The sequence below is a fragment of the Esox lucius genome, chromosome 5 (assembly GCF_011004845.1).
Source record: "Esox lucius isolate fEsoLuc1 chromosome 5, fEsoLuc1.pri, whole genome shotgun sequence".
Taxonomy (NCBI): domain Eukaryota; kingdom Metazoa; phylum Chordata; class Actinopteri; order Esociformes; family Esocidae; genus Esox; species Esox lucius.
Genome location: NC_047573.1, coordinates 13,389,544 through 13,417,379, shown reverse-complemented (window position 1 = coordinate 13,417,379; position 27,836 = coordinate 13,389,544). Strand labels below are relative to the sequence as shown.

General features: G+C 43.1%; 3 protein-coding genes across 6 annotated transcripts; 2 read left to right on the top strand and 1 right to left on the bottom strand.

Moving 5' to 3' along the window:
- Positions 1-1,228: 1,228 nt before the first annotated feature.
- mta3 (metastasis associated 1 family, member 3) lies at positions 1,229-17,877 on the bottom strand. 3 transcript variants are annotated; one of them, XM_020046872.3, is made up of 20 exons: positions 17,587-17,874; positions 16,051-16,118; positions 15,384-15,477; positions 15,160-15,286; positions 14,787-14,850; positions 14,537-14,654; positions 14,348-14,450; positions 14,142-14,241; positions 13,193-13,381; positions 12,915-12,989; positions 12,711-12,769; positions 12,500-12,618; positions 12,208-12,365; positions 8,556-8,778; positions 6,522-6,614; positions 6,233-6,394; positions 6,114-6,142; positions 5,291-5,421; positions 4,624-4,649; positions 2,197-2,319 (listed from the first exon to the last, which is right to left on the bottom strand). In XM_020046872.3, exons 1-20 carry the CDS (start codon positions 17,612-17,614, stop codon positions 2,285-2,287), a joined length of 2,001 nt encoding a protein of 666 aa, XP_019902431.1. In that variant the 5' UTR covers positions 17,615-17,874; the 3' UTR covers positions 2,197-2,284. The 3 variants fall into 3 exon arrangements, with proteins under 3 accessions (XP_019902430.1, XP_019902431.1, XP_010862707.2); XM_020046871.2 differs by lacking the exon at positions 4,624-4,649 and having other exon boundaries at positions 1,229-2,319; positions 17,587-17,877; XM_010864405.4 differs by lacking the exons at positions 2,197-2,319; positions 4,624-4,649 and adding an exon at positions 2,692-2,710 and having other exon boundaries at positions 17,587-17,872.
- kcng3 (potassium voltage-gated channel, subfamily G, member 3) lies at positions 16,707-21,918 on the top strand. 2 transcript variants are annotated; one of them, XM_010864428.3, is made up of 5 exons: positions 16,707-16,946; positions 18,484-19,178; positions 19,260-19,434; positions 20,321-20,387; positions 20,480-21,918. In XM_010864428.3, the coding sequence occupies exons 2-5, from the start codon at positions 18,758-18,760 to the stop codon at positions 21,062-21,064; spliced, it is 1,248 nt and encodes a 415-aa protein (XP_010862730.1). In that variant the 5' UTR covers positions 16,707-16,946; positions 18,484-18,757; the 3' UTR covers positions 21,065-21,918. The 2 variants fall into 2 exon arrangements, with proteins under 2 accessions (XP_010862730.1, XP_034148147.1); XM_034292256.1 differs by lacking the exon at positions 16,707-16,946 and having other exon boundaries at positions 18,166-19,178.
- A 3,108-nt stretch (positions 21,919-25,026) lies between these two features.
- Positions 25,027-26,734, top strand: LOC105006094 (cytochrome c oxidase subunit 7A-related protein, mitochondrial-like). Its single transcript, NM_001303670.1, is given in 3 exon segments — positions 25,027-25,166; positions 25,583-25,717; positions 25,803-26,734. Coding segments are annotated over 3 exon segments (354 nt in total). The 5' UTR covers positions 25,027-25,091; the 3' UTR covers positions 25,947-26,734.
- Positions 26,735-27,836: the final 1,102 nt, after the last annotated feature.

The window sequence follows — 27,836 nt, the reverse complement described above, 5'->3', positions numbered from 1 at the left end:
GGTTGCTTTTTGAGGAAATTTTCATCCCTAAATATTTTGTTTACCTTGGGTAAAATCTTAATTAAATTCTAATAAAATGTTTGATCTTACTACCTCTCTCTCTTTCTGCCTTCTGTTTAGAATCTGTCAAAATAAAATGGTTTCTACTGAGTTTTAGAAATAAATAAAACTAAATGAAAAAAAAAAAAATCTACATATTCTCCATACACTCTTATTATTCAATATAACACTATAAACTCATTTAACCATTTGATTGTGTCAGTAGTTGGTGTTCTATAATGCCTTTCATATTATATTAAACCTAAAGAAGTGTTTTAACAGCAATTGATTTGGAGTGTTTCAGCTAACTTCTCTTCTGACAGGCTACAAAACCACGGCACATAAACTACATTGGTTTTACACCTGAAATCTTAATCCACATTCGAGAGTGAACAGTACAAGAGTGATTCCCGTACAATGGTGGGTGTAGTTAGCTTGCTAGGCCGCTAGGTCACTGGTTGGTGTTAGTAGATAAAATAGCTCACCTGTAATTGTAAACTTATAATATTAAATGAAAATACATACCATGATGTTATGTCTGTAATTGTATTACAAAAGTAATTTAATCAGATTCTGCTGTGCTTGCTGGTAATGTGGTGCATTGGCACAGAAAACTGTTGATCCAATAGGAATATATTTCATATAGTAAATAGAGCATAACATGAATTACCCCCTTGGGAGAAATGCCTCCCAGCTGATCATTGTCTGGTGCCAGGTCTGAGAAGGACGGGTATTAAGGTTTCACCAAAGAAACCCAAACATAAGAAACATGCCTTATAATATACTGTACCCCATTATCATACAAAAGGTTTTCTCCTCCAAAACAACCCCTTTTTCCCTTATCCCTCTCTATTTCCACATGTACACACACACACACACGCACACACATGCACAGACACACACATCAGATGCAGTAAACATCATAGTGTTATTGGTGTGCTGTGTTCACTCTTCAGTGGATGTGTTTATTATTCCTGAGCACTGTTTCCATGATAATTACAACGTCATTTAGATAACAAATACCTAACCATAAAAACTCAGTTCTCTTCATAACACACAGTCACAGACATACACACACACACACACACACACTCACACCTAAGCAAAAAAGGAGGTCTTCTTAGGCGGAAAGGACGCAACAAGACATGGAATAACTGAAATATTAAGGAGGCGAGGAAAGGAAAATCTGCAATGTGTTGTGTATTTAATCATCAGCATATTTCATATTTTAACACGTGACAAACAGGAACACCAACATAAACATAGTGGAGAAATCACTGATCAGCTGATCAGGAGATTTGACCTCAGAGGCATGCTACTGCAGGAGACATGTCCTAAAAAGACCCAAGTGCACTAGGCGGCTCTGGCCAAAAGTAGTGTACTACCACATATAGGGTGCCAAATCAGATTAGAGCTGCAGTGACAGTCCCAGGTTCCGTTGAGCAAAGAGGAGGTGTTCTGCCTAGAGCAGGGCTTGGTAGAGCATAGAAATAGAATGGCTAGACTGTACAGTAGTGTAATGGGTCTAGTAATGTACAATGGCTCTGACGTAGAGGAGCGTATTTCTACATCATGTTGTCGACTCAGAGGCTAGCAGTGACATGGAGCTGTAGGCTACAGAATGATGCAGTTATCTTTTAAAACGATCACCCTTTAAGTGATCTTGTTGGTGATAAAACCATTCCATGAAATCCCATTTAACTCTTAAGTTAAGCTGATATCAGGTTAGATCTCTCTGACTCACTATATCACCACCACTCACAGACATGTAGCAGGTACAGAAGAAAAAAAAAACATCATCAACTTCACCCACTTCCATCAACACACACACACACACATTCTTTAACACTTGCACTTAAACGCACATACATTCTCATACACACAGGTTTCTGTCCCATTGGGGTCGGCTCTGTACAGGTGGGAACTATTTTCCGCGTGTCCCATGTTAACACCACGTCCTGCAGAGGTGGAGGGGTCAGATTCCGTAGGAAGAGTTCATAGTTGTTTTGTTAAGTGGGGCGATGTGGAGGAAGGGCCCGGGTGGGGGTCTTGCAGGAGTAGCTGAGCATAGGCGGGTGACAGGCCAGGGAGAATTATAGGGTCAGAGGTCAGTCATGGATGACGATGGGTCCCCTCATCCGGAGGCTGGGATGGGGGTGCGGAGGGGCAAGGAGAAGCCCCTGCTGTGGGGCCTGGGAAGCCCTGCGCAGGGTGATCTGCTCACACGGCTGTCGGCAGGCACGCCTCAGCTGGGATCGCGAGAGCAGTCGCCTGGCCCTCCTAGAGAGACAGGACATGACATCAGAGGGGACAGAACACGGCCACAGAGGTGACAGGATATGACTCAGAAGGGAGCTCAGACGATCATCAGGACACATTTCGTTTTTCAGAAACCTCTTATTAACCTCTTATTATTGATAAACACAATTAAGTCAAGGGCTGTTATTTTAAATGGAGACTGTTACTACAGCAAGATTGTTAGTTCTGGCCCTCCCTCTTGCTCCCCCTATCTCTCATTTTCTCTCGGGTTGTTTGTCATTTATCTGAACAGAAAACACATCAATTACCTCCAGTACAACACACGCTGGGACTGAATTAGTGCAGGCTAATAAAGACACTGGGCAAGTGTGTACGTGCCTTTTGTGTTGTTTCGCCTGTTTTACTGCATCAACTAAAGAGAGAGGGAGAGAGAGGTTGCCTGAGTGTATATTAGAGAGAGTAATGATCTTAATAGAGTTTCTCTGCGTGATATAATCAGTAATATTGATCACCCCATCTAGTGAGGCTGGACCAGTCACAGAGTCATGGAAAATGTATGAGTGTGGGCTGCATTGCACACAGTCTCTGGTACCTTTTCTTTAATATGTTCTCATAGTGCTGAAAATCCCAGATCTGGTGCAACAGCCTTAGTAGTGGGAAACATGAGGGATATCTCTGTTACTTTGAAAGGGGAGAAGACTTCTGGGGAGGTTGCCATACAGACAAGTCTCCTAACAACTAACACGCTTTGAATAAGCCAAACAAACTTGATTAACAGTTTGGTTTTATAGATTATTTTCTTGTTGAAAAGTAACAGGAACCAGTAAATGCTTGGCAGGCATGTAAAGCAGCAAACTGAATCAACACCTAGTATAGTAAACTTTGTCAAAAAAAATTGTAATGCATCATAAAAAGCCCTATCCTATCCAGGACATTCTGGATACCAAAATATAAGAGTAAGGATTGTTATTATTATTATTATTTTTAATAAAAAGTCAAGGGGGCATCCAACAAACAGAAAATCTACTTTGTAATTCCAAAGCAGTACTTGAATTGGAGCGTTACTTATGAATCATGATCCTCTAAGAAACAGAGGTCTTTAGTAATTAGGGTGGTAATGCAAACTTTAGCTGTCATGCCATCTACTTGTGAAATACATTCAAAGTATCCTCCATAACTCCATCAACCAAGCTACAAGCGTTGCATCAGGTGGGGATTATTCGGGGTGCAAACAATAATAGAAGTAATGATATGATAACGGTTTTGTGCATAACGTAATATTTATTATGTGATACAACGATCCTTACATAGTAAAGTGGATAACATCATCTATTATGAGATTCAAATCATTTGAGTTGGGATTAGTTGTTATTACATCATTGATTTACATGATTACACTAATTATTTTTTAAATAATCATTACATGATTTAATTATGCACCAGAAATGTATTAATTTATTTGTTCACAATATGCATTTGATTACATTGTCAGCATGTTTTAAATAAACAATTTGAAGATTTTACAGTTGGCAGCTATTACAATATTCACAGCAATAACATTATCTGTATGGCTACATGTTAACATTATTAATGTGGTAGTCAATCTGTCTTCTGGCTCTAGAGAGACTAATTGCGACCTGCTTAGAAACATTGCACGTTTAATCTTACACACACACACTCCATTGAGCACACACCCCCAGGCTGACCTTAAAATCTAATTGGTTTCTAATAAAGCACAAAGCATCTCCATCATTTCTAGTTAGAATCTTCCAATTACATGAAATGTATTAGCATATTCCAGCTGTGATTCTGGGAAAAGGAAGGAAGGCTTCTGACACACGCACTAATAATTTTCTTTTTTAAAAGGACTGTGTATGAAAGGACACCTAAGGGTAGAAACAACACCTCTGTCTCCCTTCTGTTAGGCTGCCCATGACCACTCACAGAGGAGTACCTAGCTGGCTAACTCACCATTAACCTACTTACACACTCAGGCCAGCCATTTAAAGACCTAACACCGAAGGCCTGTGAACATGGTCCAGACCATTAATATGTCCAGGCCATAATATGATGGTCTGACACCTAAGCACATACACACTCAGTGGGATGGAGGGGGATGCAGTAACTGTGAATCAATCACTTAACCTTTCGTCCAGCGAAGGTGTGAGGCAACGGTTAATGGACACTGTGTGTGTTAGTGCATTATCAATTTGGACTGTACACTGCAAGTAAGAAGCAGACTCCACAGGTAACACAGGTCATGTGTGTGTCCTTTTGTGTGTGTGTGTGTGTGTGTGTGTGTGTATGTGGGATGGGGGGGCTTACCGTAAGCAGGTGTATCGGCTGCAGCACTGAAATGAGATAAGCAGCCAGTCACTGACAGGAAGGGAAACACGCCGACCCACGATGCAACAGACACGACAAGTCAAGGGTCAGGGCCTGTAGTCCTAAAGAGTCTCAGAATAGAAGTGCTCATACAGGATTTAGCGCCTGAGATCGCAGTGAGGCCATAGGACTGGTCCTGGATCAGCACGTCTACCCTGAGGATTGGTTTGGTTTGGGGCACAGGTGTGTACAGACAACACTTTGTGTATTTTGTATGAGGTGAGCCTGTTTGGTTTCCTGTGGAGTCACATTCATCAGCTTGACAGTGGCCTGAGTCCTAGCCCTGTTCACATCACAGTTTTAATCCCCAATAGATGTTCAAGTAATTATCCTCCAATCCAAACTCTAGCAAGCTGGTGCAGAGAAAATTATCCCTTCAGACCAATTGGACCCAGTCTCTTCAGTCTCGGCAGTGACCCATCTATTAATTAAATTTCTACGCCCTGATCTCTGGTATTCTATTTCTGTGCTTGGTGAGTAACCTAATAAGACACGGCTACTTCAGCCCAACCAGCTGTCAGTCCCCGGCATAATCAGCCATCACGCTCCATTCACACACAACACACGCGCATCATCAGCCCAGTTGCCAATCAGAAGCCACACCTACCTGGTCTCCTGGGAGACAAGGAAGAAGCTGTCGTCGGGTGCATCAATCAAGTTAGGGCGTCGCTTCCTAATCATGACTCCGCCCCTACCACTGCCCCTGGTCCCGCTGCCTCCGCTGCTACGGCCGTTGTGCTGAGAAGAACCAATTACAAACAATTACATTTAAGTAATTTAGCATACGCAGAGCAATGTTTAAGAGCAATAAACATTAAGTGTCTAGCTTAAGGCCATGATGTTTTGAATCTTGTTATCTCAGGCATTTCGAAATAGCCACCTAAAGGTTAAAGCTATATACGCCTCCCAATTACACCAGAATCCCAATTACCGAAAATCAAATCCAACCACCTCATAATCGTCCAATGAAAATGAATATGTCAACGTATTATTGCAGGCTACCTGAAATGTCCATATTTCAAATCAGTGGCAATGTTTCCCCACTCAGACGTTGCGTTCTTAATCCAGCGACGTGTGTGCCACTGCACTGACCGCGTCATTGGTCACCGGATTTATAGAACGTGTGATATGATTAACAAATCCGTCAAATACCTATGTGGGCAATGCAGCATCTGGCCTGTCACGGCCGGAGACACCTCAGCAGGGGAACATGACATGTGGTGTTCCAGCCCGACTACATTGCAGACGACGCATTGAGTTGTTATGTGCCAACATCATCGACTGGGCAGCGGTGTCATATCAGGTTGTTATGCCTGATATGAATAACACATATCCTGGTTATTTGCGATCCAGGAGGTCTGCAACATAGTCAGGGCGGAAATGCCACCTATGTAAAGTCCTGTGTTGGGTAAAAGAGGAGTGTTACTTACCACTGGCCCCGTAGTCTGGCCTGGGTTTTCTACGGGACACAGGAGACAACATAATAGAGTGATTGGAGTGTGTGATTGTTAATGTGTGTGGGTGAGTGCGTGCGCGCGCGTGTGTGTACCTGGGCGTTTCTCCGGCTCGGCTCTGGTATGGTGGTGGAAGCTGCGCTTACCAAGAAGGCCGTGGGGACCGTGAGGGAGAGAAGAGAGGAGGCGGCGAGGGGGAGGGGCTTGTAGGCCAAGTGTTCGGTGTGAACGGGGGGTGTGTGTCGCGGGGCGGGACTCTGGAATACATCACATATTTGATACCCATATTACTCTGATTTTAATGTTGCTGACATAGGGCAATGCCTTTGGCACAAACATGTCGGGCGGATTCGCTCTATATCTTTTAGGTATTTTGTGTGTTACCCAGGAACTGCAGGACGCTGGTCAGGGTGCTCCTCTGGGCCGTCCGGATTCTGGGGGGTCGCCCGACTTGCCCCTCCGACATCCGCAATATATCTAGACCAATCACCACACAGCAGCTGACCAATTACCACGCAGTACCACTGGCAGACAAAGCAGCTGGACTATATCAGTGACATTCAGGAATATGGAACAATTTCAAACACAGAGTAAATGTAAGAACATTGGTTCATCAAGCAGTGCCTGTGTGGTGTGCTAGTTAGTTTTCTAGTTTTATCTCTTATTGAGGATTTAGCTGTTCCAAAACTAACATTATTAACCTGGTGGTTTGAATCCTGATTGGATGATAGCCATGGTGTTTGAGATCATATTCCACGGGTATGACATCACATCACTTTTTAATGCTAACCGTCTGTAACCGGTTTATAAAACCAATTTCTGAAATATTACTCTGCGATGCTTTGTGCTTTAAAAAAATGCTCTTAGCTAAGGTATATCTGCTGTAAACCAAACCCCCTCGTGCCTTATTGCCTATATAACACACTGATATTGCTAATCCACTAGCTGTACTAGAGCATCAGTGTACCTGTAAGTAGCTTCAGTCTGACTAGAGTAGTCAGCTGAAACACTGACCTGTTAATAGATGTCTCATCTTATTTTATGATATGGGGAAAGGTAGTAAAGCACTCTCTCACACACACTATAAACATGACCCATAAAACGCGCACACACATACACACACAAACATGCGTGCTCACAAGCATGCACACACGCCTATAGAACAGTGAGTGTGACCAGGTGGAAGCAGGCAGACACACGTCCATGCTGTAGTAGGGGCGGGCCTTCTAATCCTCCAGCCAATCGGTGAGTGCGGTGAAGTTATGGACAGGTACACAGACACATGAAGCACAAAGACTCAGAGAGGATGGTTTCAGCTGTGACTTTATTACAGTTACCAATGTCACATTCACAGAGAGAGAGTGAGAGAGAGAGAGAGAGAGAGAGAGAGAGACATGAAGAAAAGAGAGCAATATGAATTAGAAGGGACAGATAAATAGAAATGAAAGGTGAATCTCTCTGTTCCTGGAACAGAGGAACATCTTGATATGGACATGTGAGACTGGCTTACAGGATGGAATGGGAGCACGGGTGGGTTGTCATGGTAACACAGAAATAGCAAATAATGAAGTTTCAAACTCAGAAAATCAGAGGATGGAGGGCTGATATATCCACATTTTTCATAGACAGCTACTGCCGGAACTCACCCTAAATACAGGACCCCCCCCCCCCCTCCCGTGTCCATCTCTCTCTCCCCTGTCATCGAGCTCCATCTAATCAAACTGTTCAATCACAGTGATCACTCGTACACACAATTGCCCAGAAAAAGCACCCAAAACACACAAAGGCTCATCAATGGGACAAACATTGTGCTGTGCAAAATAGAACTTCTCTTAGTAAAATATGCCTCCTCTACTTCTAACAAATATTTGCTAACTTTCTGCAACCGTCATCTACTCTGACCTGGAGAACAGGTAGCATGTCAAACATAGTAGCTTGTGAATGGGTCAGAATGGAGTTTGTGTTTGTGCGCATGTCACGCATGTGTAGAAAATGAGTTGTTCTGAAAACATTTGAGTAGAGTGTTTACTTATATGGATATTTAATGTCATTTAATGACTCAGTCATTCAGCGGATACAGTGACTAAAACAAAACAAAAAAAACACAGACAGACGAATGAAAAGATGATGAAACTCAAGTCATGAGGACAGGCAGTCTTTATTGGAAACAGGGGGGAGAATACAAAACCAAAATAATAATATTATAATAATACAATATAACAAAAACAGAGAGAGAAAGACAGACGGAGGGAGGGAGGCAGCGTGGCGGGGGGGGGGGGGGGGGGTGAAAGGGGGCGTCAAGGTGAAGGAGGGGGCGACGTGTGTTTGAGTGTGTGTGTGTGTGTGTGTTGGTGCGTGCGTTGTGTGTCCATGTATGTGTGCGATGAGGCAGAAGTTAAGAATTGAAGGAGCTCTTACACTCTGCCTTTATGGCGCCACAGTTAATGGGCACAAAGGGGCGCCGTGCTGCCCGTCGCAGTCTGATGATGTCACGGCACATGTGACGTGCCAACTTGGTGAGGCGGGTGGCCTGCAGCAGAAAGGCCTGCTTGGTCTTCGTGGAGGACTTGGGGCTGCCGCTGTTACGTACCGGCACCATGTGACTGGACTGGCGGGGGCCGTGGCCGCGCGACCGGGGCTCCTACACGGGGAGAGGGAAGGCCGACGTGAGTACCCGTTCTCCATTACAGAAGAACTGACTCCACAGTTGCAGCGAAATATTATACCCCCTATATTTCACACTGTCCTTTTAAAGACAGGCGACAACATGTTAGCTTTCAACATAGACAAATGTCTTTGGACCTTGTTTCTAGGGCATTACGTGCTTTACAATTGTTCATAAATGGGAATTTTAAAGTACCAGTGCTACCAATAATTATGTTTGATTTAGAGTTCTGTCTACATGATAAATGTTGATCCAATCGTTCAGTATGACTGAATAAGCTGAATAAGTTCCAGGTTTTAATTTATGGTGGAGAGGTTGTATGTGGATGCATGCGTATTTGCATAAGTCAATGCAGTTCGAGCATTCAGCAGTCTGGTGGTTGGAGACAAAAACGGTCTCATAGTTTGTTGGTACCAGATTTGGACATGGGTAGGGCCCTTGGGTGTGTGTAGGGTCCTTGATAAAACCGCTTGCCTTCCTCAGGCACCCTTTCCATGCCCTAGATCAGGGTTGTCCTGGGACGTCTCCACTACCACTCACTGGAGGGGCTTGTGGTCCTGCACCTGCTCAAATGTACGCAGTTCACAAACGTTCCAAAAACTCTCACAAACCCATGAGCTTGTTCTTTTGAATTGTGTTGCCAAATTCATTATCTGAACGGTGAAGCCTTTAGGCCAATGGCCACGCACACCAAGAGAACAGAGCAGGAGACCATCCATCATTTTCATTCTGCCAAAGCATTCTCAACATGTGCTCAGGTTATTTTCCCTCCTGCCAGATGCCCAATACATTGCCAAGTTTATTCTCCATGACTCCTACACTGAACAAAAATAAACACACCATGCAACTGTTTCAAATATTTGATACGGAGTTACAGTTCAGTCAACAGAACTGAAAGCATTACATCCTAATTTATGTATTCTACAAGAGTGGGAATACAAAAATGCATCGGCTGGTCACAGATAACAAAAAAAGGTAGCGACGTAAAACAGAAAACCAGACAATATCTGGTCTGAACTTCATTCTCCTCATGGAGCTTGACATCTCCTTCACATGGCATTGAGACGGTTAACTGTGGCCGGTAAAATGTTGACCCACACCTCTTTAATGGTTGTGTGAAGGTTCAGGATATTGGTAGGAAGCTAAACACACTGTCACCCGCGTCAGGCCAGCGCATCCTAAACATACTCAACAGGTAACATGGCTGGTTAGTATGCAGGGCATGGAAGAACTGGGGCATGTTCTGCTTCCGTTGTGAAGAGCTCTTCACGACTTCGGGCCGGGCATTATCACGCTGAAACCTGATGAGGGCGGAGCATGAATGGCACCCCAGTGGACCTCAGGATTTCACCACAGTCTCTGGGCGCGTTCAAATTGCACGCAAACACGAAAGCAGGCGTTGGTTGACCCTTACATAAATGATTGCATTAATTTAATCTTTCATTCACATACACTGAGTTTATGAAGTAGTACTGGGTCAAACTGCCTGTTTGCCGTTAAAACGGCATTAGGCATCAAGATGAGCTTTAGAACAGCGAGCACCAACCCAAGCTATTAGGACCTGTGGGGGTGCTTGGCCGATCCACAGGGGGTACTTGGGTAAACCACTGGCCTAGATTACGGAGTGTGGTTTGATCATTGGTGCCAAGCACAGCAGTGCCAGTTTCTCAGAAACGGATGAACTCCTTTTTTCAAGCACAACAGAATTTAGGGTTAAGCAAGCAATGGCCTAACTTCATGTATGAGGGAATTATTATTATACTTTTTTTTTTGTACGCTGCCAAATATACCCTTGTGCAAATGACCATCTTGCCTATCCTTGAAAATAGCATCATGGTTTTCAGGCCATAAATATATTTTTTAATAATTAATAATTAGAGTAATTAACCACACTACCATCAGCACTCCATTCAACACTCATCACATCATCATGTCCCTCTTAGTCAAACCCTCCGCGACCTCAGCTCACTCAAGATGAGCTTTTCCAAACATAACCTGAGCTATGACATCTCAAACTGGTCACAACTAAGACCTACACTTGGTCAAGCGTTCATTTTTTGAAATGTTTGCACCTGCTAAGAATCAAATCTGTACGCGTCTCACTGTTCATACTGTAATTTGATGATTATGTTAATTTCCCTGTTTATTTTATTTCCATTTTAATAAAATGTATTTGGTTCTGGGAGTGTCCTGTCTCATTTAGCCAGGTCATCATTGAGAATGGAGTATCATAGTGCCCGCTGCCAAACAGCGATATGCAATTACATTTTCTTAGCACCTAAATCTAAAGCTGTCTGTTGTACCACATGCTCCAGTCGCCATTAACAGCTTGTTTCTTACGGTGCTTCTCCTTCAGATGGAGGTGTGGCATCTGTATTACCGCTAACATTATTACATTGATTCTAAACACATTTCACCTGATTCTCATTGAACCCCTCCAATTATTCCCTCCCATACAGGACTCTGCAGCAGTCTCCACTGTTCCAGGACCAGGCCGATACGTCGCTGCACTTCAGAGGACATTAATACTCGCATCGTTCACAGCCAACTAGCTAGAGGGAGAGGGGAGGGGCCAGACTGCACTAGCTAGAGGGAGAGGGGAGGGGCCAGACCCAACAGCCACCAGGTATACTGAGTCAGCGTGTTGCACTATTGGCCCGTCTACCGGTAATCTAAAGCTATAGCTCTCTATAGAACACTGCACCACACATTTGTCTTTCTTGTCTTGCAACATTACAGCCGGGAGTGGGGAAGGGGAGGGGGGAACCAGGAGCATTATGTTTTCTTAATGGTCAAACAGGAAATAGCCAACGGCGATCGTTCGCTGCACTGCCGTCGTCTGCCAGACACGCGATTTCGTCACTGCCTACAGTGGCTGTTCATCATCGTCGACAGCACGCTCTTTCCAATGGGGTGCTACAGGGAGTTGATGAAGAGGCACAGCTAGCAAGTTAACCATCCAGTGCTGGGAGCGGCGGTCCAGCGTGATCAAGCGGTCTGAGCCACTGCCTCCGGTCCCACGTGTCCTGCTGCAGCGTGGGTTTCAATCCGACCTACTGCTCTTTCAGCAAAATAAAATCGCTCCTCTATCTTTCACCACTTTCCATTCCAATAAAGCATCAAATGCCTGGGAAAAAAATCTATACGTTATAAGCCCCGAGCAAAGGAGGCAGATCACTACAGGATAAGAAGACAAAAAGATCTGTGTCCTCTGCCCTGAATGCCATCCTGCTTGAGATGTTTTTTACTTTGAGGTGACCCCTTATTGCTTTCCACATTTTCACTTTTGTTCTTCACTTCCATGCGCACTCACCAGCAATGTACAGCCTTTATATAACGATCAAACCAGCATTAAGTAATGCATTTCTGTTAAAAGTGAGGCAGAGTTAAAGGGGAGGGTCTTACGTTGGGCACAGGGCTGGGTGGGGTCTTCTCCTCTGGCCCCTCCGCTCTGCTTGGCATCTTAAGGCCACCGTACTTCTTCCAGTACATCCAACACGACACACACAGGCGACACTGCATGTTGGGCGGCCCCCATGAGTACCACTGGGCTGACTGCATCGCTGCACGGACGCACACACACACACACACACAAAACATTCTTGATATCCAACAGTCGAAGCCCCAGAGAATGCTTAAGTCAAAACAGGGCAGATCCGTCTGTCACGGGTAATGGGTGGAGGGACGGAGCACTTACAGTAGCAGCTCTCACAGGCCCGTCCTCCACCCGCTGCATGGTAGGCTCCTGGCCCCGCCCCATTAACTGTCGCCATCTTCCCATTGGTCACTGAGATCTGGTTAGGGTTGGGCTTATTGCTGAAAAGTAGGCACATTTTAGAAGTTGAGCCCTCTATTAGACCCAGATGTTGAAGGGACAGGATGATGCACTAACGCACACACAAACTTACTATGTTGGGATGTAAACCTGCTTCAGTTTGCTTTCTGCTTCTGCTGCCTTCAGCCTCTTCTGCTCAGACGGAACACAGAGTGCAGTTAGACTGCAAGCTGAACAGGTAATACATCCAGATGACAGCTTGGCAGTGGTCGCGCTGGTGTAGCTTTCAGCCAGGCACACTAACCAGCAAGAGTGGTGTAGAGATACTAAGACTTACCTGCTGTACATATCTGTCTGTTGTCTTCCACATATAATAATACTCTATTATACTGGTCAGGGACTTCCATGGAAGCTGAAGAGGGAGAACAAGAGGGAGGTAGTATTAAGCACTGATGCATGTGTGTTACAGCCCTCATGAATATTAATGAGCAGGGTGCCAGGGTTATTCTGAATGGACTATTTCCACCAACAATGTCTACTGTCCGCAGTGGTCCGGACACGCAAGGCTATTCAGCGGTACCCGCCTTGCACACAACCTTTGGGTGCGCGACTTACAAAGTCTTGTCGTATGTCGTTGAAGTCCTTTCCGTATTTCTCTAGAGCCTCTTCAAACATGGCTGCCTCTGAGGCACTCCACTCTTCCATCTCGTCCCGACAGAGCACGGGCCCACCGGCTGGGACCAGCACACTCAACGCACTGGACAGGTCGTAACCGTGACAATGCAGTGTGTCCATGGCATGGAACTACACACACACACACACACACACACACACTTTAAGACAGTACAACTGTAGACGTTAGAGAAGGTTACATCCATGAAGGCTGTTCTTCACTGAAATACAATATCGGCCATCCAATAGTGGAGAGTTCTCTCGATCAATCAATTGGCAGATATTTTCAAATCTATTTCCCCATGTAAATGAAAATCAACCAACTACATGCACTGAGCTCAATAGAGGGTTTAAAAGCATGTAACATAATGATAAAATGTCACAATGACTCAAGAGGAACCACGTTATATTATTATTATTACATTAGGAGCCAGAGAACAAGACCAGACCCTACACAGATTAGGACGTTTGCTCCTAAAGGTTAACTTTATGTCACACACAAACACAATCTCTAATCGAATGTAGCCTGTGACTAGACCGCCATAAACTGCAATGATTTTTGACTTGCATTGTTTGGGGAAGTTAATCATGTTACACAGATATTATTATTTAGGGATACCAATTCACTCAAGTCCTCATACAGACTTCCTGTATGCAGCAGAGGTCTTGGTGCCAACTGGATAGGCCCTCTTTGTTCCTTACAAATATTCACTAGAATATGTTGCATTGTTCCTTTATCCAGTAGTATTGAACACAGTTTGATTTTCCCTAAACACACGGAGTATGAAAAGGATGAATGAAAGAAGTGCATTCTCTTAACTAAGTCAGTCATAACATCCACAGATGAGGAGTCGAACTCGGGACAGTTGAAAGACGTGCATGTGTTTCTCACCAGGGTGATGTCTCGTGAGGCGGCGGCAGCACTCATGTGAAGACTTGGCTGTCTGACCGAGCTGCTACAGTCCAGCGCTCTGGCAAACGTCCCCACCGCCCTACAAACACATTATTTTGAGGTCAGGGTCTAGACGAGGGTGAGGGGTCAGCGCAGCAACCAACAGCTGAGCTGAGAGGTCAGAGGTCGGAACCTAAATGTTGTACCGTGCAACCACCAGGAACTGGTCGATCTGTTTGCTGGAGAGTGGGCAATCAGGATCCCACAGCTTCTCCTCGAGCTTTAACTGGTCACGCTCATCTGATTCACCTGTACAGAGACACATACAGAGAGCTGGACAAGGAGGTAGGTGAGATGGTGGGGGGGTGTGTGTGTGTTTGCGTGTGTGTGCCTACCCTCTTGTAGCATTTCAGGGACATCGGCTTGAAAACGTGGTCCCACTCTGATCTCTCCCTTATCGGCCAACAGTGTCTTCTGGGTGGGGTCGTAGACCAGTGAATAGAAAAATGTATCCTAAAAAAAGGAACGCTTTATATTATTGACGCCATGCTGAAACATGGGATTGGTTATGGAGGGATTTAAATCTCAGATGCACGGTGCATCCACCTAAGACTCCAAAATATACAGAGACAGTAGCCCTCTTACCTCTTTATCAAGGTAGGAGAGAACAGCTTCAGTCTCATTCAACAACGCCACACTACACTTCCCTCTGAAAAACAGAGAGGAAGGGGAGAGAGACAGACAGACAGAGAGGAGGGGGAGAGAGACAGACAGACAGAGAGGAGGGGGAGAGAGACAGACAGACAGAGAGGAGGGGGAGAGAGACAGACAGACAGAGGGGAGGGGGAGAGAGACAGACGGAGAGGGGGAGGTAGCGGGAAGTAAAACAGAGAGGGAGGGGAGAGAGGGGCAGAGAGAAAATGAGCACTCTTTTCCGGGTTAACAGGGTTTCATGGGTGGGTGAGTGTGTATCCAGGGTTACTGCCTGTTGCAGCAGGAGGACTGTGCGTGTGTGTACCTGATGTGTGTTGCTGGTAGACTCTCATACTGGCGGGAGAGAAACAGTTCTCTGTGGCGTAACTGGTGTTTCTGTTTATCTGTCAGCTCCGCCTCCGACGGACTCTCGTTCTCCTCCTCTAGGTCCCCTTCGTACACACACATTCGACAACACTGTCAGCCCCGACACCTGTTTTCTGACACACACACACACAGTAACACGAACACACACGTCGGGACACCTACTTGCGTGTTTGTCAGCCAGCTGTATGAGGCTGTGTGAGATGTCCCTCCTCCTGTAGAAACACACCACTTTGGCCTCCACATTGCCACTGGCTGTCTAAAGAGAGCAGTACAATTAACTCAAAGAACTCAGACATGTCAGTAAAGTTCCCTGTATTACCACTGGTTGTCTATGGTGTAATGGGGAGGTAAACTTTTTTTCTTGAATCTGAATTAGAACCAACAGGTTTATTTCTCATTATACAGTCCTTTCCCCCTTGCAAAAGCCACAACACTGACTGACTGATAGGAATAATATCTGCAAAGTACATATAGGGAAACAGAGTTATTAACACGAAATATCAAAAATGGATAGAAATTCAATAGGTTGATTGCCTGGTTGGTCATACAGATGTCTGCCTCCTCTGAGTATGGTGAATGGTCTGCCCATTCCAGTTTGCCAGTTTCTTTGAAAATGACAGCCAACAGCAGATAACATCTACAAATAAGTTCCATTTCACTCAGACATCAAACGCACACAAACACCAACTTAAGAAGAGGAGAGGGAGGCAGGCAGGCATTCCAGCTATTCAACCCTTAGGCACACTGGCCAGTGTGCCCCCCTCCCACACACACAGACACAGACACACACACACACACACACACACACACACACACGGATTGGCAGTACCTTGTTCAGTTCTTCTATCCGGCGGATCAGGTAAGGGTTGCTGGAAGAATTCTCAAAGAATACATAGTCTGCAAAATAACAAAAACCTCACATTAACACATTGCCTTCCATACAATTGACTGTATAACAGCTACTGGGTGTGCAGGGGTTTATTCCAGTCCTCTTCTAACACTTAATTCAACAACAATGGAGAACAACCCTAACAGGGCTTTTACCAGTGACACAGCAGTTAGGAGACCAGATTACTGTATTCTGGTACTGCCAGAACTCAAGGTAGAGGTGCCATATTTAAATACCAGAAGCCAGGATACACACAGTCACACAAACTATTTCTGACAGTTTTGGTCGTTCAGGCCAGTTGAACCAGTCAATTAGGTCTGAAAGTGGCACATTATATTCATAGCAGCCTACCTATAGATGCCACACATACATATACACACACCTGTATTCAGAAATGAACCTATATACAACAACTCTCACCCATTGCCAGAGTAGATACAATATAATTAAGATAATATTTATATGATGCTAACAAAAACACTGTCTTGATGGCCAATGGAGAATTGCACTTAATAAGCTAACAAAGATGACAACAGATTCGACATCACGTGACAAACATTCCGATACGTCGTACCAGAATAGAAAAAAAGCATCCTTACATTGTTGCCAAATAATCTTGCTTTTCAGATACTGGTCTGCTCATTGCAACGTTATCATACATACAATGCATTAATATTCGCATCCGTGTATACTACTCATATGTGGGATAATTATCAAGAAACAGTAACTACTGACTAATATTGCAAATGTGAAAGATCCATACACGCGATACAAGACGCCATGACGGCATGAGACAATGTCGGAAGCCATCAACAGTTAGCTAGGTGGCTAACCTGGTAAAGCTAACTGCATATTACACTAGTTATTCTACCTGAAACCGAGCAGAAATACACCTACAAAATACAAGTGCACGGGCTATTCATTCTAAACGATTACATAAAACATCAGCACTTTATTACAGAGGTTACGATCATTCATTGTATCTATTTGGCAACAAAGCCTGCACTTCTAGCCAGGGGGCTAGTTAGCTACTCAAGCTAGCACATGAATAAGGAGCCGTAATACATGGATGTGTGCCAAAAAAAGCTAAATACAAAGGCACCTTTCCCAAACAATAATCATTGCGACAATCTTACCCGCAAAGAGAAAATCATTCAATGCATGCAGGTGCATGTGTGCATTAAATCGGGTATTTGGTGAATATAATATTGAATGAAAAATAGTCGAAATTAGTAAATGTTTATGGTGTAAGATGCTAGCTAACGGCTAACTGGTATGGCCACGATAATCGAGGCCTGACCATTAGAATCTTACTTGGAAATCCTTCAATTTCTCCCGAAAATAACTGCTCACGTTTGCATGTCTAAAGTCAGAAATTACACTATAGCTACAACTGACACCAAATAAAAATATAGATTAGATTCATTGAGAGAAAATTAGCATGTTTCGACTTCATCAAAAACCCTATTGACATACCTCCGACCCGGTACATGTTGGCGGCCATTTCTGCCCTCCCGGAGTGTTAAAACACAAACCATAAACTAACCGAAAATAGAATCAATAAATAAAGCGATCAGATGTAAAAGTCCTGTGGTCAGTTTTAAAATGTGTTGAAGTTGGAAGGTGAAGTCGTGGGGGGGTTGAATGTGGAGTTGAGCGGGAGATTTTTGGTGAGGTGCCCCCTATCTGCCTGCCTTCTCACAGTACAATACAGTAGGCAAACACACACGCACACATCCAAAACACTCGGATCAACCCGAAATCAAAGGCATCTAGTGACGGAGGGGGAGGGAACTATAGGCTACTGCAATCTGACACATACAGACTTATTTGAGCTTTGTTACCGCATGCTGCGCCACCTACTAGCCTATTCTGCAGTTCACCTTAGTTAATATAATGTATTTGTTTCTGCCGCACTGCACTAGGGCATACTGCAACATAGCCCATTACACTTTCATCACATTGCGAATACGTTTTGAAACGACATGGCTATCACTGAAAAGTTATGCCTGCCAATGTTCATTAGCTTACTGCTTTGTGACTGTCTGTCTAACTGTCTGTCATGCCCTGATCACCTCGCGCTGGCAGCTCCATCCCAGTGTTACCATGGTGCGTAATGTTTCGATGTTGGGGAAGTGGAAGGGGGGAATTTGTGACATCACATGCTGGGTCTGAGGTTGGATAGCGAGCGAGATAGAGAGTAAAAGAGAGCGAGAGAGAAAGTGAGGGTGTGGAAAGCGAGTGCTAGGCGCACACGGAGCAGAGAAAGGAGAGGAGCAATTTCATCCCGCTATGAGCACAATTGTATCCATCTATCCATTAGTGCAGAGACATTACCCTTTTTATTAACCTTTTTTCTCTTATGTTAACTAGATTCCATCTTATTTTCTGCCAAGCGCTGTGCGTAAAACATTGCCGTTATCCGAGGAGAGTTTGGAGTCAAGCAGTGCATCAGGACGGGCCTGGAGAACCCTGGTCTAGAAGGCAGATTAAGTTTCTGCTCAGCCAGGTGGTTATGTCCGGAGTGCGCCCAGGGTGCTTTGATTTGCCTGACTGTTGACCTCCACCTCCACTGTAGATCTCCAAGGTTCGAGAAGAGATGGAAAATCGCGAACCCTGAAACACTTCGGAGATACAAGAGGGAGTAATGAAGTTCGATGAGAAAAGTGTCTGTGTTCTGAACGTGGGGGGTACCCGTTATGCCTTCCCGGCGGAAGTCATCCGTGATTTCCCGCTACAGCGCGTGAGCCGCCTGCACACATGTGTTACAGAGAAAGAAGTTTTGGAGGTCTGCGACGACTACGATCAAGACAGAAACGAGTTCTTCTTCGACCGTCACGCGCAAGCCTTTGTCTTCATTATGCTGTACGTGCGCTCTGGAAAGCTTCGGTTCGTCCCGGGAGTGTGCGCGATCTCATTTTACAGCGAGATGCTGTACTGGGGACTTGGGAGCGCGCATCTGGAGTTCTGTTGCCAGCGGAGACTAGACGACACCGGGTACTCGGAAGAGGACCTGATTATGCGCGCTGAGGAGAACGAGTCACCGAGCGAAGTGGAGATGGAGCAAGGTGTGTATGTCTGTTTGTACGTGCGTTTAGAATGTGTGTGTGCGTGACAAGTTTGACGTAGGCCTATATGTATGTGTGTAGGTTCTGGGTGGCTAGAGTGGATGCGCCGGACATTTGAGGAGCCGGGGTCATCGGTGGTGGCTAAACTCCTTGCCTCACTGTCCATCATCTTTGTAATCGTTTCCATGGTGATGCTGTGCATGAGCACCCTTCCAGACTGGGACACCGCCAAACAAAACACGGTGGAGGAGCACAGGTACACACACAAACAAATGCACTAAATACGAACCTAATAAGACGCCATAGTGGTCATTCCAACACAACTGAACTACTGACTGTCACTTAGCCAAACCGTTGCAAGCAACCCAGGTGAGATCCCCTCCCCCCTGGAAAAACAATAAATATGATTGAACTAAAAATGTAACACATACAATTATTATTTTAATTGCTGGGTTTTTATTATGCGGAGGGGGGTGGTGTGTCTAATTGTAAAATAGTGGGGATGGTGGAAAAATCCCTGCTCTGTGATTGATATATTTCAGAGTTATATCCAAATATTACATTTAATTATTTAATTGGGGAAATGTAGTGGTACAAAATGTATATTTTCATGGTAGTAATTCACATGGCAAGGTGCGATTTCAGCAGACTCCCTGTTTTGCAGATACGGACTGTTCTCATATCAGACTACACTGAACAATTTGATTAGGGTCCCCAGGGTCCCCACGGACATCACGTTTAATGGGCTACCTTGGGCAGGACTTCTATGAAGCTCTTATAAAGATTAAAAGTGTTGCAGAGCTCCACACCTAAATATACACACAATAAGCCAACAGCACCCAACATGAGTATTGTGTGTGATGTTTGTGGGCTTTTTGGTTAGATTGATCAGTAGGTCCCATGAGCAGCCAGTTACCGGACAGCAGACAGTCAGTATTGACTTTAATTTAAAACGTGAATGATCTACCACAAGGAGGACACACACACTCACACCTCTAATAACCAACCGGGAATCAATAAGCAATCAAAAGAATAAGGGGTATTTTTGACTGGGTATATCTCTAACACCTCTTTTTCTGTCTCTGTCCCTCTCCCTTCTCATTCCCTGTTTCTCTTTTTCAACCTCTTCCTCCTCCTCCCAGGATTGTGGAGGCGGTGTGTATTGGTTGGTTTACAGCAGAGTGTGTGGTGCGTTTCCTTGTGGCAAAGGTGTGTTATCTTCTTGGTTCTCCCACACATTCTGATTCCCCCTCGCACATTACATTCATTTTCTAACACCCGAAAATCTAAATCTAATCCAGGACAAGCTGGTCTTCCTGTGTCAGCCACTGAACCTGATCGACGTGGCAGCCATCACACCTTATTACATCTCCATGGTAATGTCAGGTGGGACAGGGGGGTTGTCGGGCGTCGCAGGGGTAACCCTAAGGGTTCTGCGGATGATGCGCGTGTTTTGGCTGGTGAAGCTGGCCAGACACTTCCTGGGCCTGCAAACTCTGGGACTAACACTACGCCGTTGTCGTAATGAGATGGCCACTCTCGCCATCTTCCTCACAGTCGCCACAGCAATATACAGCGCCTTGGCTCAACTCCTGGAACATGGCCTCGACCCGGACCACCGTAACCTTGACGACCGCAGTAACAGAGGAGGAGACTATGCCAGCATCCCAGCTGCTGCCTGGTGGGCTGTTATCTCCATGACGACTGTTGGTTACGGGGACGTTTACCCGGTAACAATTGGCGGGCGCATGCTTGGCGGGCTGTGTGTGGTCAGTGGCATTGTTCTTCTGGCGTTACCAATAACCTTTATATACCACAGCTTTGTCCAGTGTTACCATGAACTAAAACTCCGTTCTGCTAGGTACACACACACTAACACACACTGAAAACACACATAAGCATACATATACGGACCATGAATATCATAATTTTGGGTTTTTATTAATTTCTGAATTTGTTTTTAAGTCATTTCCGTTTATACCAGATTTGCTAATATATTATTTTATTTTTTAGGGACAGGAAGCATGTTGGAGGCTAGGAGCCATATGATTTATAGTTTTTGTGTTTTGGGGATTTCTCGTCTCACCACTGGTGGAGCAGTACTACATAATGCGGGTCAGGTCAAAGGTTAGCTCTCAGTTATTACATTTAATTATGAAGGAATACTGCCTAAACTAGTACAGGAAATACGGAAGGAAACTTAATGGCCCAAGTGTAAACTGTGCTCACTCTTTGGCTTATTCTCTATGCTCGTTACTTATCTGATTTCGATGCACAAGCTTGGCTTATTGAATAGATGCTTTTACTTTATGCAAGTCACGACACACTTACGACCAAGCAGGGATGTGCCCTGTCAACTCCACCCATTCATCATAGCATAGATTTACATTTACAGGCTATTAGTTATTTTAAAAAAATGGAGGGGGGGGGGGGTTCTCATGTGCTTGTAATGTTTTTTTGATTGTGCCTTGAAAAGTCACTAAGATTATATTTGGTTGTGATCTTTCGGGTTGGTTGTGATTCAGCAGTTGTTGGAGTGCTAACTCATTAACATAGGCTGTCGCAAAATGCCAAAGACACACTTAACTGGAGGAAATTGAAGTGTTGTTTTTTTTATAATGCTGTTGATTTGTGATGATGACATTAACATTATATTAAGCAGTACATTCGTACAAGCCTAAATATCCTATTATAATATTCAAAGAATTTGATTATTATTTTTATATTATGGCAGCGCTGACCCAGCAGATTGATAAGATTATCAATTTAAAAACGTAAATGACGTTTTGCTCATGTTACAAATAAATTAAACTGGACATTATTTTTTTTATTTTAGTATGCTTAGAGTCAAAGATGGTAGTTTAAGTATATTTCTAGTATTTCATAAATATTAATGATTTTTTCAGTTTTTCAGCTTTAAAATTAGGTTTAGTCCTCCCACTACACATGGAACTTTAATGAACTACACTAGACTTTTGTACCCCAATCATGTGCCACCATCTGAAAGAATGGCAATATGACAGACAAAACACACACACCATTAATCCATATTTGCATTGAGTTCCCATGGTTACTTTGGCGTTTACTGCTTTTCCCATTTGTGTAGGTTTCAGTCTGAAATGAAAAGAGAGGATGAGACAACCACACAGATAGAAACAGACAAAAGACAGTTGGTTGGCATGGATCAATGGAAGTTGTGCATTATGTCTGTGTGTGAGTGTGTGTCTTTTTGTGTAAAAGAGAGAATTTCTGTACAGTTTTCTGCACAAACTGCACAGTGACAGATAATGTATTTCAATGGGTAACATGTTCAGCAGTTCTGTTTACTGAATAACTGTCAATCATAGCTGGGATGCTGCTGCAGGCACACACACACACACACACTGTGTAAATTGGCATGTTTCCAAATGTGTACAGTTGAGTCCAAAAGTCTTTTTTCATAATCTTTTAGACAGTACTTAGACCAAAGGCTTTATGTGGAAAGGACTCAAAAGTGAAAAGCGTGATTTGTTATGCTAACAGCCCTCAACACTGTCTGTTATCCCCCTAACAGTCACATTAACACTAACTTTCTGATCTTCTTGAAAATAGCCTATCACTGTGTTAAAGTGAGATGGACTTGTAAAGATTTATAAAAAATTAAAGTATGTCATTTGGTCAAGTGAAATAAAACCAAACTACTGCTACAGTATTTCAGTGTGTGGGTCCAGACCCCTGTCAGTGAATAAGAGGATTTAACCTTTTTTTTAAACACCATTGCCATGGCTGCTGGATGCTGGAAGCACACAGTACACTGCTTGACAAAAGACATTCAGGTCTAATGTAGTTTAGACCATAACAGGGTATGTTTCCATGATGTATAATTACAAGTAAAATATATAATAAATGTGTTTATACATTTGATTGTGACTGAAACTGGGTAGGTGCTGTCTATCTGTTTCTGTTTATTCAAGGTAGGGAGAAGACAATACCTATTTTGATTTCCAGATTGGGTCTTAAAATTTTGTTCAAAGGTAAGATTTATTTATTTTACTGGCAACCTTGTAGACCAATCTATTGCTAAAGTGTCTACAATTGTTTGTGATTTTTTTTTTTAACATCTAATTCATTATTTTGTTTTCAATGTTGTCCAATAATATTTGCATTGTGAGAAATTAGGCCTCATTTGTTTGATTCATTGGAATTACTTTCAGTATTGCTGTGTCAATCCCATTGAAATAAAGTAACAAATGTCTCTGCATTATATCCATGATTCAGACGACACATTTGCATGTTGTAAAGTTCTGTATATTGTACCTTCATTTAAAAAGAAAATCCACAAAAATAATAAATTGAGTGCCCATCTACTGTTTATAGACTTAATGTGCAGACATGTTGGATCTACTTGTGTGAATATCTTTTTTTACATCAAATAAGCATTGGAATGAAACATTTTTACAAATGATATGATGTCATTTCACTTCTTGTCTGATTTCTTTGATTGAGGCCACTGGTGTAAAGGATGTGAGGTATCCAATGAGCTTGCATGGGAGGAGGGGAGGTCCCAGAGGGGAGGTCCCAAAGAATGACCTCTTAAGTACCCACAGTAAGTTTGCATTACTTCAAAAAGTTGCTGCTTAATGCAAAACTAATTGACTAGGTTGTTTTGTAAATAAAAATGTAATATATAAAACATTATTTTGCTCAAAACATTTATTTTTACCCTTTAGCATTTGTATTTTACTGCATTTATACTTGGGATATGAGGGATTACTTAAAATAAATTCACAGGAGGAGGCCTGCAGCCTAGAAGCTATTTTGGCTATTTAAGCACAAGTTAGGCCTATCAGAGTGCCCTGCAAAATCAATGTTACAAATTATTTTCATATAGTAATTAATCTATGTTTATACGATATAATAGCCTATAGTGTTTAATGCTGTCTTACATTTTATTTATTTATATTGCAAGAAACCACTTGAAGAAAAAACATTCTAATTAACATACTGAAAATTTGACAAAGTATGCTACACATTGCCTGATAGCTTGTTTGCATATTCAACTCCTTTCTAAAAATATAAACATCTATGAAGGCCCAGCATGTACAATAATGTCTGCAAATGTCTTGGAGCCCCAGCATGCACGACCCTGTAGACTGCAAAATCAATGAGTTGGACACATTGGCACATCCAATTTCTTGTCAAAAAGTTAAGTGATAAACATGTTTTGGGGATTTTGACTTCAGAGACAAAGACTGTAGTTATTTAGACGGGCTGGGGGGTGGCTAGATTCTTTATAGATGTACAAATATATAGGAGTACAGTGACACACACACCACACTGTTCAGACCATAGACTGTAGGTTCAGACTGACAGAAGTCTGCAGTTGATTTGGTGCCAGTGTCACTGTGAATCTGAGAAGAGAAACAGATCAACCAACACCTTTCCCACGCAACACACTTAATCTCCAACCCTCCTTTCTCTCAGTCCTTCTCATCCCTCTCTCTGCTTCTTTCTTGCCTCCACTCCACCCATTCTTCTTAGAGCCTATTGGAAGAAACGTTTCCCTCATGAGGAAAATATCAGCATTAGATAGTACAGGTGCACTTATTTAAATCTTAACATGAACAGTTAGAGTTATTTATAAACATTTTTTAAAGATTTATAATTCTAAACTGACACTTTTTTGGTAAGTGTTTACTTTGTTGGTATTGTCACAATTTTATAGCGTACTAAGTTGGCTGCTCTGTGGTGACAACGAATGTGTCACGGTCATTGGTGGTAGCCGGTGGGAGCAGCTGTATTTCTGAACGGGCAATGCTGAGACACCTCATAGCGTCATTCTACGTCGACGCTGACTCCAAAAAGACCATTTTCGCCGGGTGTTTTTGTCGAGGAAAGCTGTCTTGTAACATTTACCCGTTCTTAGCGGGCAATATGACATACTACAAGTTCAGCGGTTTCAGTCAGAGGTTGACAGGGTCGGCACCGACCCTAGCCTACAGCCCGCAGGTAAGGCCCGTTGAAAAGTGTCGTAGTTTAGAGTCTGGCGTCAGTGAATTTTATTAGTCAACACTAACGGTGCCTGACAAAAACGGTCGTGGGCTGTTTGAGGATGAATAATTAGAAATATGTATAATTTCCAGTACAAATGTGCTATTTCGGCTTTTTAGCGTTGTCTTCGTGACTTAGTATCTAGCTAGCTATTTTGCCACGTCCACAGTTGTAGGAACCACATCATTATTGTGTATCAACTGTCAGTGTCACAAAATTGAGTTAAGCTGAGGGTACAGTTCTAAACTCCCAAGTGTAGACGGTCTGTAGATTAAGTTAGTTATAAAACAATATTTCAGAGCCAAATGTATATCCTGCATTTTCTGCATGGATTTCTCTTAGGTTTTGTTGATTTTATTAAAACTATGTTTCAGGGTCTGAGGCCTGGCTTGCCAGTAGAGCCCCCAAACATGACGTTTGCTACACCCACCAAAATGGTGTCAGAGTCAGGGGCCATTGTGGAGTACCTTGGGGTGAATAAGGTACCAGACTTCCAGAGACTGTTCCAGGTACATACAAACACAATCTGTCTCACACACACACTATCAATACAAGAATGCAAACATAGCTCACATTTTCTCCATCCTCTTTCAGACATCAGATGGTATTCCAGTCCACCTCAAGAGAGGTGTTCCTGACAGATTGTTGTACCGCACCACAATGGCTCTGACAGTAGGGGGCGCACTCTACTGCCTTGTGGCTCTCTACATTGCTGCACAACCCAGGAAAACAACTTAAACCCATCAAGGTGTTACCGTATAGGCCGAAGTAGTCTATGCGTCTTAATCCCCATAAAATCTAGCGGCAAAAGGTGATATTGGTACCTTTTGCATTTCACCATTAATTTATCCCATAAGGAATTTTATAATAGTTTCAAATAAGGTCTGTGTTTTGTTTAGGCTTCCCCCTGCTCTGCGTTTTGATCATTGTGTAAATCTTGTCAGGACAAGGTGACGTTTGTCGACACATTTTCTTCAGTTAACTCTATCAAAAAATCTTTGCCTATATTTTGTCAATACTGATAAAAGTCAACTTGTCCTATAGATATTTACGCAGTTATTAAAATGTTGAGGTGATATAATCCTACATGAAACAGACTTTATTTAAAAAAAAAATCCCCTATGGAAGAAATTAATGGTGTGAAAATGCAAAGAAAATTAAAAAGGTTTTATTTGGATTTTGACTCATACTTTTTCAGTCAATCGTCCAGCCTGGTTCAGCCCAGCAGATGCCGACTCGGGCATATTCTGGAGGGCCAAATTTTACAATGTTTGGGAAGTGTTTATAATGTTTGGGAAGTTTCACATCATGAAATATCCTGGCTAATCCCAATCCAGGGCTCCCTAATGACACCATCCACAGCTCTAAGACCAAAACTGTGCTGAGGTTTTGATGATGATAAAGCTAAGGAAAAAGATCCCTGTAAACGCATAAGGATATGTGATGTCTGTCCAGGTCGCAAACACAATGCAACTGTTGTCTGTCTTGATTATTTTTTTAATAAAAAGACAAGTTTGTAAATGTCATGAAAACAATTAATCTACTCTGTGATCCTCTGTCCCTTACTGTCTTGGTAACTAAAGCATTTGACCACCTATAATGTATTATATTGTAATATATTATTTTGCAGTTTTCTCCATCTAGTTCACTGGTCTCTTTACAATGGAGATGTGATGGGCCTTTTATTCCCACTCAGCTTTCGACGGCCAACAGCCTTCTGTAGTACAGATCTGCCAGAGGAATGTGTGTGAACTTCGTCTGGTAATATCTCAAAGCTGCTGCTCACTTGGCTCTTGGACATCCTTAGTCTCTTATGGTGTTTGAGCAGGGGGAGGGTGAGGTCTCTGGTGTGATGCCAGATGCTCCTCTGTTAGCCATAGAAACGCGTCAGTCTTTCAGTGTAGGTTTCCTTGGTGAGGCCTACCCAGCTTGTTTAACAATTAAAAGACATCTACCACTATGCAGTCTCTTCAAGTGTAACCTGGTCCAAAAGTTGGGTTTCACTACACTTCAGATTCTGTCATGAAGAGTGAATGTTCAAAAGTACTATAAAGAACATGGTTGAAGATTTCCTGGAATGACCTCGGGCTGTTTCTCCCTCCTTGACCTCTGTTTGTCACGGCTCACAGAGACCTATTCTAGTGTACCATCTAATGCAATATTTACTTGTTCCACTACCTCTTTCAGAACCTATTCCTTTTCCACTTTCCTCATTGAACTCTCCCTCAGGAGCATGAAAGAACATTACCTTTCTGTAAACAGCAAAAGGCACACAACCGTGTTGCAAATAATATATATAATTAAAAGAGTGGTGATATTAGATAATATGGAGTAATGTGCACAATAGATAATTGATAAACGACCCATTTCTGAATGTAATGTCATCAATTGTGGCCATGCATTTAGTTGTAATATTGCACATCCTGCATGTCACCAGCAGAGGGCAACTATTATAACTCCATTATAACATTGTCAATGTTTGACTGAAAACCATAATGTTAACAATGTGGTAAAATTATTCATGCTGATTGCCTGAAATCTATACAGTGTGTGTGAGATTACATCACGTTATTGGTCTGATTGGGTTGGTAACCGGTTGATAAAAGCAATAAGGCATCTTGGGGATTG